Source organism: Mus caroli, chromosome 7 (assembly GCF_900094665.2).
Source record: "Mus caroli chromosome 7, CAROLI_EIJ_v1.1, whole genome shotgun sequence".
NCBI lineage: Eukaryota > Metazoa > Chordata > Mammalia > Rodentia > Muridae > Mus > Mus caroli.
In genome coordinates, this window is record NC_034576.1 from 133,039,303 (window position 1) to 133,050,226 (window position 10,924).

General features: G+C 47.4%; 1 protein-coding gene across 1 annotated transcript in view; it reads left to right on the top strand.

Moving 5' to 3' along the window:
- Positions 1–6,039: 6,039 nt before the first annotated feature.
- The window catches only part of Dmbt1 (deleted in malignant brain tumors 1), a 109,378-nt gene continuing 104,493 nt past the window's right edge, over positions 6,040–10,924 (top strand). Inside the window, exons 1-2 of the mRNA XM_021167095.1 lie at positions 6,040–6,100; positions 8,704–8,755. Of these exons, the coding sequence (XP_021022754.1) occupies positions 6,040–6,100; positions 8,704–8,755 (113 nt within the window). The remainder of the gene's footprint in view (positions 6,101–8,703; positions 8,756–10,924) is intronic.

Consider the following 10,924-nt stretch of genomic DNA (forward strand, 5'->3'; position numbering starts at 1 on the left):
GGGATGCACTAGAAGCCATGGAGATCACTTTGTGAAAGAGTGCTTCCTCCTGCTCTGCCCCTGCTTGCTTCTCCTGGAGGCTGACACTGTCCTATCAGAACCACCAGCATGGTGACCTTCAAGTCAGTGAAGAACATGTGCTTGTCTAACTGTGTCCACCAAGATAGGCTTGTGTTAGTCATTTGTGCTGTGATTCACTATATGACAACATGCATGAACACACACACACACACACACACACACACACACACACACACACACACACACACCTCTGTAGCTCTCTGGCCTGGGGCTGTAATGAGGAAGCAGGAAATAAAACTGAAATGATCCCTCCACTCAAAGAACTCACCCAGTGTCAGTGAGCTTAGGTGGAGGCCATCCACTGTGGTTTGTCAGTCAGCGAGCTTAGCAGAGGCCATTCTCTGTGGTTTGCCCCTTCACTGGCCACACATAAGAATCCCATTATGGCCCTGCTGCCCTTTAGCTCAGGGACACCAATGGCACTTTTATTGTCTTTGTTTTGGCTTAGTGTTGTGAACCTGTCACTGCCCCATACACATTTAAAGCTCCCCTTTTGTTCCAAGTTCCTTGGGGATGACAGTGTGTGTTGTGTTCTTTCAATGCCACCTGCCAAACCCACTGACAAAGGCTGAGTGAGAACATGCATGGTAGCAGCTGTTGAGCAAATCAGTGGTTCTGAGCCATTGCACTGAGCTCTGCAGGAAGCAGGAATCTGGGGGAGAGGCCTGGTCCAGGCTTCTGGGTCCCGAGGGACACACCTTAGCTGATTTGGAAATACAGTAAACCCTCGGCATAGTGGGCAACACATTATGAGTCCTCCCTCTTTCTCTCTCCTTCTCTCCCTCCTTCCTTACCTCTCTCCCTCTCTCTCCCTCTTTTCTTCCCTCTCTATTTTTTCTTCCCCCTCTCTCCCTCCTCTCTTTCTCACTTTCCTTCCCTTTCTTCCTCTTCTCCTCTCTCCCTCTCCCCTCACCTTCCCCCTCCCCCTCCTCCTCCTCCTCCTCTTCTTCTCTCCTCCTCTTCTTCTTCTCTCTTCCTCCTCCTCTTCCTCCTCCTTCTCCCTCTCCCCCTCCCTCCTCCTCCTCTTCCTCCCCTCCTCTTCCTCCCCCTCCTCCTCCTCCTCCTTCTTCTTCTTCTCCTCCTCCTCTTCTTCTCTCCTCCTTCCTCCCCCTCCTCCTCCTCTTCCTTCTTCTTCTTCTTCTTCTTCTTCTTCTTCTTCTTCTTCTTTTTCTTCTTCTTCTTCTTCTCCTTCTTCTCCTTCTTCTCCTTCTTCTCCTCCTCCTCCTCCTCCTCCTCCTTCTCCTCCTTCTTCTTCTTCTTCTTTTTCTTTTTCTTCTTCTTCTTCTTCTTCTTCTTCTTCTTCTTCTTCTTCTTCTTCTTCTTCTTCTCTCCTCTCTCTCTCTCTCTCTCTCCCTATCTTCTTTCCAGACACTGTTTTCATGAAGCTCAAGATGTCTTTAAACTTGCTGTGTGGTTAAGACCTTGAGTTTATTTATGATCTACCTACCTCAGGTGCTGAAAGGACAGGTGTGTGCCTCCACATTTGGTTTTTGATGTTCTAGGCCTGGAACCCATGGCTTCATATATACCAGACAAACACTCTACCAGCCCCAGCCCTGCCCCTTCTTTTTTTTAGGGCTTTCCTTTTAGATGGGATCTTTGGGGTTGTTCAACACGACCTACTCAGTTAGCAGCTCACAAGGTTGCCTTTGTCCTTAGAGAAGTTGACACAAATGAACTCTGTACAGCTAGAGAAGTCACGGCTGGGATAAGGCCCTGCCTGCCCAGAGCCTACTAGGGTCCTGCTGGGGCTGGAGTCTCAGGACAGCTCAGGACTGGGTTCCCTCATGTTTTCCTCCTGAGCAGCCACAGCATTTCCAACATTGCTCCCTGATCCTTTGTCACATGGTTTCTTGCCTTACCCTTCTACCTCTGTGACTTCCTGGACTTGAAAGGTACAAACCCCTTATCAAAGATGAGAAAGGTGAATGTGTAGAACCTCCTTCCAGATCTCAGGAAAAGGAAGAAAGGAAGGCCAGTCTTCTGGAAGCCCGAGAACAGGAAGATGGTGATTCCCATGCACTGGGAACAGCCTTAGATGAAGCAACCCCACAATGATCCTAACCCAACATTTTACTCATCTGAGGTAAAGAGGCACTGTCATTCACAAGCCTTGGATAAGAAATCATAGCTGGACAGTGGTGGTGCATGTCTTCAATCCCAGCACTTGGGAGGCAGAGGCAGGTGGATTTCTGATTTCAAGTCTAGCCTGGTCTACTGAGTGAGTTCCAGGACAGCTTGGGCTATATAGAGAAATCCTGTCTCGAAAAAGCAAAGAAGAAGAAGAAGGAGGAGGAGGAGGAAGAGGAGGAGGAGGAAGAGGAGGAAGAAGAGGAGGGGGAGAAGAAGAGAAGTAGTCAGCTTGATGCTCCAGGCTGACTGGACACATGGTCTCTGCTTGAGACAGCCATGGAGTTCAGTCGTTATGAAGAGCCACTGAGGTGGCCACAAGTGTGTTTAGGAAGGTGTGGAGGTACAGAACCAGGATAGGCTGTCAGAAGGAGGCTGGCTCTCGGTTGGGATATGGTCCTTTAGAATGGCCTGTGTCACTCATCTCTGACGTTCATAGATGATGTGGATGTGCTAAACCAGAACCTGGTACTTGTCCAGAGGCCAGGCCTTGATCCTGAACCTGTATCACTCTTGCCTATTTTTTGTTTAAAAATCCATGGGTTTATGATATGGAGGGGAGAGAAATTGGAAATCTCTTTGTTTACCAAATAAAAATTAGCTCTTTGTGTTGATCTCAGAAGAGAAATGTATTTGACCATTTGCAGGTTTTTAGAGTGTAGTTAGAAGAAGGAAGGCCCTATGGCCTGAAGCATGGGTCTCAGTGAAAGGCTTCAGCTCTCTGACTTTCTGTCCCCCCACACCCCGACTTTTTCTTTCTTGAGCTTTGTCCCTCAGTCATACTGCCGCACCCCAGCCTTGCCCACATTAGAGACCATAGCCTGCTGGACCGATGCCCATCTTGGCCTAGGCCCCTGTTTCTTTTTCCTTGGCTTTGGCGTGTATGTGGGGAAGTCTCCACACCTTGTTTTATTTCCCCTGTACCTACTCCTAGCACCAGCTCCTGTCTCCCAGCCTCACCTGTGTTCACTATAGTTTCAAACATTCTGTTTCCACCTTCCAGACAAAAGCCATGGAATCCCAGAACTCGGGTGGGTGCGGGCCCCTTATGTGTAGCCCAATCCTAGCTGCCACTGGCTGCTTGTCAGTGAGTGCTTCAGTTGACCTTTGACCCAGGACCTCCTCTCCTGGTCAGAACTGTAGGACAGTTTTTCACAAGGTGGAGGTAGACTGAAAGTTGCAAAGGACTTGAGAGCAAGGCTGCTGGAGAGATGTGGGGGTCCATGGGATATTGACTGTCAGTAAAGCTGCAGACTAGACGGACCATGAGGAGAAAGAAGAGCAGTGGATGGGACAGGGCCTGGGGGACACATGTCCTCCAAATTCCTTTCCTTCTGAGCTTCCTCTCACCTAGGTGTTATCAGTGACTCAAAGCCCATTTGGGGGCCATTCTGGGCTCTTGTATTTGCTATGCACATATTTCCCCAACATAACTGCTATCTGTGGAGTTTCCTATGCTCACTGACTCTGCTTGGTGATTGGAGTTAAGGCTCCTGACTTGTTTGTCTGTGTATCCCCAGATGTAAAGAAAATCTGACACACTGACAATGTTCTTTGTGTGTTCTGGCATGCAGACATTCTCTATGTTGAGTTAGGTTCTGAACTCATGAATGACCCATTGAAACATATCACAAGGCCCTATGAGACAGCTTTGGCTTTTATACTACAAGCTCTTAGCAGATACATGAAGTCCAGAGCCCACTCATCAAAAGCCAGGGGTTCAGTGCAGAAATGAGGTAGGGTGGTCCAATTAAGAGGAAAATGGTCTTCCTTCTTTTAGGGCCCAAGACCCATCTACATTTTGGGGTAGCCTCTGCTGGGCTTGCAGTCAATCTTGATGAAGGTTGCCACCCAGCATTGCCTTGCCATGTTCCTCCTGATGTACACCATACCATCCCAACCCTCCAAGAATTCTGCAGCTAAGTTTTAGACTCTAGGGTAGATCTGACTTGGGGTACACTTGATCTCACTCTGCCCTATCACTGACTTCTATCTTTTTAGATGGTGGTGGGTGCTAGTGACATCTTTGTTTTCTCATCTTTCCTTTGAGTTCACAGATCCAGGTAGAGACTGAAGGGAAAAGGGGACCCTCCAGCTGGGCATCTTTAATGGGCTCCAACATCAGTCCATCTGGGCCATAAACTTTCTGATGGAAGAGATGAGCTCTCCTTTTCTGTCCAAAGACCAATGGATGCTACTGTCTAACCCAAGTGGAATACAACAGGAATTCTTAGGTGACCTGAATAGATTCATCTCATGCTCTGTGACCATGCCCATGCGTGCTCTGGCTTGGAGGTGGTCTAGTCAATTCTCCTATGACTCCAACACACCTGGGACCATATGTCCGTGATTTGGAGGGGCAGTTGTGACACAAGCACTTAGAGGTGCCTAGACCAGTTCTTTGTGCAGAAACTGCCTGAGGAGGTCCATGGAAGTCGCCCTTTATCTAGATAAGAGTTACCCTTGGATGCCATTCAGTTTCCTTGTTCTTATTCTTTGCTCCGAAACAAACTATTAGGATATATTTTAGTCTTTCACACAGACTCATTCTAAAGCCAAAATACACTTCCACTGTCAATGACTGACTTGGTTTCCTGGTGTACCAATAGTATCTGAGCAGTGTAATTAGTGCAGTTGGACGTCTGAGGATCAAGTTTTACTTCAAAGTCTGCCGTGGGTGATGGTGCAATCCTGTGAAGGAGGACCTCTCTGAAAGAGCTGTCCCCACTGTCTGAGGACCCTGGTCAGCACAGAAGCCAAATCTGGAATGTAGCTTGTCTTTGGATGAAATTAGAGGCAGAGTCTCAGTCCCTAAAGATGACTTCACAGCATCCCACTAGAATCAAGTGACAGAGACTGTGGGTTAATGGGACAAGGTAAAGGAAGCAAGGTACTCCAAGGTCTTATGTGGCAAGACCCTACTCACCAGGCCAGAAAACAGTCAATTCTGCTGAGCTAGCTGCTTCTTACCAGCTCATTCCACCACAGAGACTATCTTACAAGTGTCAAGCAACCTTCTCAGAGTCTTCAGCGGGTCTATCAGAATCCTGGAACACAAACTGGAGTGTCCCAAAGAGTTTGGGAACATTTACTTCATAAACCCAAGAAGGAGAATTAGAACCTAAGACAGAAACAAGGGGCAAGTTCCATGGCTTTCCCAAAATCTGAGCATCATACCGTGTGATTGCCGAGGACAAGAAATGGAAGCAAGGTAAGATGGTTGGGGAGTTGTTTGGTTTAAGGCCAGGGATTTCTCAGCTGAGATGAAGATGTTGGGGGATCATCTGGTAGACGTTGGGACGGGTGCATGGTCTGAGTGGACCAGTTCTTCATGCCTTCTACTTTTAGTCAGTGTGCAAGGGGATTCTCAGTCCTCTGAGCCTTGGTGATACCCTCAAGAGCTAACTAGGAGGATAGCATGCCAGTATAAACCATCCTGAACATATGCCTTCCCCTTGGCACCATGTCTCTTATTTGCCCAGCAGCCCACATCCTGCTTCCCATAAGTTGCTTGGACTCTCCAAGATAAAAATCAAGGCCATGTTCAGGGAGCCACTGGGAGTCTTCGATGCTCATCAAGAAGGAAATTTTATCACTGAAGTCAGGCCTTCTACATTGGGCAACAGCCAGTTTGTTCCTACCACAATCAATCAAACACACCTAACCTTGTTCCCACGGATTAGACAAACTGTTAACAAAGTTCCCCACTTCCGTCATATTGATTTATAGTAGCAATAGAAGCACACCACCCAAGAGGGCACACCTCTTTCCACCCAGGCACTTATAAATGTCAAGGAATTTCTACTCAAATCGAGAGGAACCGGCACAATGGGGATCTCCACTGTTATCTTTGAAATATGTCTTTTGTGGGGTCAAATCCTGTCTACAGGTATTTCGTCTCATTTATTTATAGTCATGAATTGTGCTTCTGCAAACCTCAGTCCTGGTGGGTTGGATGAATTTGTTCATGGTTGTGTGACTGTCCGTCTCAAGGAGGCTCTTTGCTAATAGCTGTAAATATTTGTAAGTGTGTGGAGGTGTGTGCTTTCCTTTTTGCCCCATGTCTTCCTGAGAGGTAGAAGAGGTGGCGGCAGGGAAGAAGCCAGGCATTCTGTTGGTGTTCTCAGGGAGTCGTTCAGTGAAGGAAATGATTGACTGAAGTCCCCAGCCTCAGGAAAGGCTTATGGGAATTAGGAAGAGGACTTGCTAAATACATAGGTCCGGTGCTGTGAAACTGGAAGGAGATGAGCTTGCATTGATGTTCTGCATGTGCCTTCTTTTCTGTCTGGCTCTGTGACCAATATTTGCTGAGCAAAGCCAGGTTAAGGGATCGGCAGACAGGATGGTGTTAGTGTGCCAGTCACTTGCTTGCAGCTCAGTCACTCCAACACTGTTTCGTGTTCTCAGAGTGTCAAGTGATGAGCAGGGAAGACTTACCTGGTCAGTCCTCCATATGGCTGAATGTGTCATCTCACAGAGGACACCCTGTGTGTCCCATCTCCTTCTCTCTGACTGTATGCTCTCCCTTTCCCTCTGTCTGTCTCTTTCTGTCTCTCTGTTTTTTGTTTGTCCTTCTCTTTTCTCTGCCTCTCTGTGTCTATTTATCTGTCTGTCTGTCTGTCTGTCTGTCTCTTTGTTTCTGTCTCCGTCTCTCTCCTCTCCACCTTTCCCTTTCCTGGTTATCCTATCTCTCATCTCTTTCCCACAGTTCTTTTTTTCTTTCCACCCTCTTTCCCTCCCTCCTCTTTCCCTTCCTCTTCTCTTTATTTCTTCTTCACACACCCTGTTTTTTTCTTTCTCCCTTTGGAGCCTCTATGGCTAGGTTCTTAGGCAAGATTATCAGATGAATTCCAGAATGCTCACTCTCCCCAGGCTGGGTGAGATGAAGACTCATTTGGGGCATGGCTTTTACGAGAACATCACCCCAAGACCAAATCCTCAGGCGTGCACTGCTGACCAAGGGGTCCTAGACTGAGGCAGCCTAGAACTAGTCAGGCTGTCTGTCTTCTTGGAGAGTGTGAAATGGGAGGCAAGGCCAGCTTTCAGGGTGACAGACTTGCTCTGTCCTTGCCCAGTGACCTGGAATCACCATAGTCCTTGGGGGGCAGACAGCCGTGCCCTTATCCACAAAGAAACAAAGGCAGTAGTGCTATGGGGCTGAGGGAGTTTGTCTTTTTAACATGATGCTACATGTGTGCTTACATACAGGTATGCATGCTAGCCCTTCATGTGTGCTTACATACAGGTATGCATACTAGCCCTTCATGTGTGCTTACATACAAGTATGCATGCTAGCCCTTCATGTGTGCTTACATACAGGTATGCATGCCGTGGCTTCAGCATACAGAGGGGGAACTGACCTTCTTCCACTTGAGCTTCTTCTCTAATTCAAGCCAGGAAACACCCCAAAGTTAGGCACCATAGTTCAGATGAGGGACACCAAGACTCAGGAGATTGGCTATATGGGAGCTGGGCTAGAATTTGAACCTGGAGTAAGGCCTGATGGCACTGAAGTAACAGCTAGGCCAGATTAAGCCATGGCTGCTCCAGGCAGGGAGCAGAGGGAGCTGCATGTGTGACCTCAGTGTCATCTGTGGACAGAGTCAGGTGCACAGGTCATGCTGGGCAGGAGAGAGGCTGAGGCATTGCTGTTGGTCAATGGCAGACCCAAGGACACTGTTGGGACAAACCCTCTCCTGCAGTAAAACCCAATTTACTCCTTTGCAAATGGGGTGGCATGCTCTGTTCTACAGAGTAAGGGAATGAGACACCTCCCACCGACCACCCCGTCGGACTAGCAGGTAGAATAAGTCTTAAGATGGTCATGCCCCATTTGGAGCAATTTTCTAATGTTTTATCCACATGTGACTTCCTTAGGGTAGTATGGGTCTTGGAGCATCTCTAGGAAGACGGGACTTGGGAGCAATTCGAACATTAACCACATTCTCACCATTCCTGAGCAATCATCTCTCCGTTTCCAAAGACAATGGGTTTTAGGAACTTCCTTGCTTCTACCCAAAGCGTCTAACACTCAAGTCTTTTATCAACTGGTGTGTGACCCACAGACACCCTCTTGTGTCCTTCCAGTCACCCCAGATCTAGCCCCTCATAGAATATCAGCCTTGTGTGACTCAGTGCTATACCACATTGCTCATGTGAGGACGGCAAGAGGGAAGGTTTTCATGTTCAATAATACAGGGGCAGGCTTTTTTCTTTATATTTTTGATTCACCACCTGTGTAATTTGTGAAGGAGCCTATGGGTACAGAGGGGCCAACTGGAATATACTAAGATTATTTCATTGTTTTGACCATGAAAATGGAACCTTGGTGTTTGAGTTTGGGCTTTGAGGGGCCCACACAGCAAAGGTGTAAAAGGAGTTGGTGAAGGTGACCTCAGGTGTTCCTGGTATGTCCTTGCTTCCAAGGAAGGTTTTTGCCAGGATCCTGTACATGAAACACAGAACCTGAATTTGCTTTTGTTTCTTTCACAGCATTGCAAACAACTGCTTCCACAGATGGTAAGTACTTTGAAAATATGGACCTGTATCAGTGTATAATATCCCCCGACGTCATGATAGACACTGCCTCAATACATGGTAATAAATGACACTAGGATGAAATATATAGTGTCTCATGTAGATGGTAATGACAATAGAAACTCCTGACAGCTAGAGCATAAAGGACCCTGTGTTAAGACAACTGCAGTGTACAATTTTATGTTGCTCCTGCCTCATATTACATTTTATGTTAGAATCAAATAGAATATCTAAATGCAGGCCTTGGATTCGGTCCTGGCGCAAGAAGTTCTGACAAGGAGACATGAAGCAAACTCAGGGATCGGTGGTTGGCAGATGATATATAAGAATAACTTGCCTTCTTCACACTTGGACCAACTCCTGCTTGAACTAAGACGAATCAGAATCCGATGTTAACAAGAGTATAGGACCATTTGCTTGCCATTGGTTTATTTACTCTATTTTGAGACCCACCTAGCCCAGGCTAACCTCAGACATGCTGTGAAGGCAATGTTACCCTCGAACTCATGATCTTCTTGCCTGGAGTTTCCAGGTTGTAAGAATCTAGAATTGTGTCACCATTCCCCCAACTCTTGTCACATTTGAAATGACATAAAATTCACCTCCAACCCCCTAGCTTTTATCTCCTTTTGCAAAAAAAAAAAAATTATTTATCAAGACCTTGGGTAGTGCACATAGATAAAACTGAAACACCGATCCACCCCCAACCCCCAATTCCCAGGGGAATGAGTGCATTCGAGGCTAACCTTGTACCCTGTATGAGACTATATCTAAGAGGTGGATTCAATTCTAAGCTGAGCTTTGTCTTTTTTAAGGTTGGTGGAACCCAGGGAGTGTAGGGGACAAATAACTAAGAGAGAAGGCCTTCTCCTTCCCTCTTGTTTCTGGCTTTGGGCTACTGATGGACTAGGGGTTGAATCTGCTTCCTGTTGCTGTGATCACACACAGGCTCTAAGCAACTTGGAGGAGGGAAGGTCTCTTTGGCTTACAGCTCACCATTCATCATTGAGTGAAACCAGGGCAGGACCTGGAGGCAGGAACTGAAGCAGAGGCCATGGAGAAGCCCTGTTTGCTGGCTTTCTGACACATGCTTAGCTAGTGTCTTATACAGCACAGGCTCACCTGCCCAAGGACAGTGGGCTGCCCTTGCCCTGACAATTATCCATCAAACCAATCCACACAGACAGGGCCACAGGCAATTCTGATCTGGGCAACTCCCAGATTGTGAGTCCTTTACATGACTTAGTTGGAGCCATGTCGATAGTGGAGATAACGAGGACAAATAGCCAGCATTGCTGCTGCTGCTCGGGGAGAACCCAACAAAATCGTTGGGCACAGAAGTCAGGGGTGGAGTAGAGAGGAGAGATGTGGGTATCAAGCTGTTGGATATACCCCACCAATCCCCACCCTTCCCCTTCATTCTTCTCTCTGCCCTCAGTCACGTGATGGGTGAACTTAGCTTTAGCCTCCTGTCTGTAGGGCTAGTGAAAAACAGTCACTGTTTCTTTCTTCCAAAATTAAATATTGCACATAATCAATGCTCAGATATTATAGGTAATATGTGATATTATCACAATACCTTCTTGGCAGGAATTCCAGGGAAAGCTTTTTGACCAACTCCCAGAAAGGAACAAACCAAGGCTGGCAATTCTCTAGTGGGACCAATCAGAGAGTGACCAGCAGTGGGTAGTAAGTTTGCGTCCTGCATACACAGGGCCTTCTTTGGGAACACCTTGGAAGGTTCAGGTTTCCTTCGCCAATCCCCATAGCACCCTCTGAAGATCTCCAATAACAGCAACTGTCTGATTCTCTTACCTTGCCTCCACTCCAGCCTCTCACTCTCAGACCACAGAGTTCTCACAACCACAAAGGAGCCACCGAAGGGTACACCCAGAATGGGCTCCTGCTGTCAGGATGCCAAACCTGTTTTTTCCTGCTATCACATAGCCGCTGTCTGTTTCCTCTTACAACACAGCACAGATTTAATTGTGAGAGACATAAGGCCAGCACTCCACACAGAAGCATGCTGCCTGCCCAGTCATGTGCATCCTTACAGTGGGAGAGTAGGCTGGAGGGCTGGAGGGAAGACTCCTGTTAGATGGACTCCATTGCACCCTTGACCCTGATGAAGATGGAGTGGATGCAGAAGCACCCTGTGTGTGTGTGTGTGTGTGTG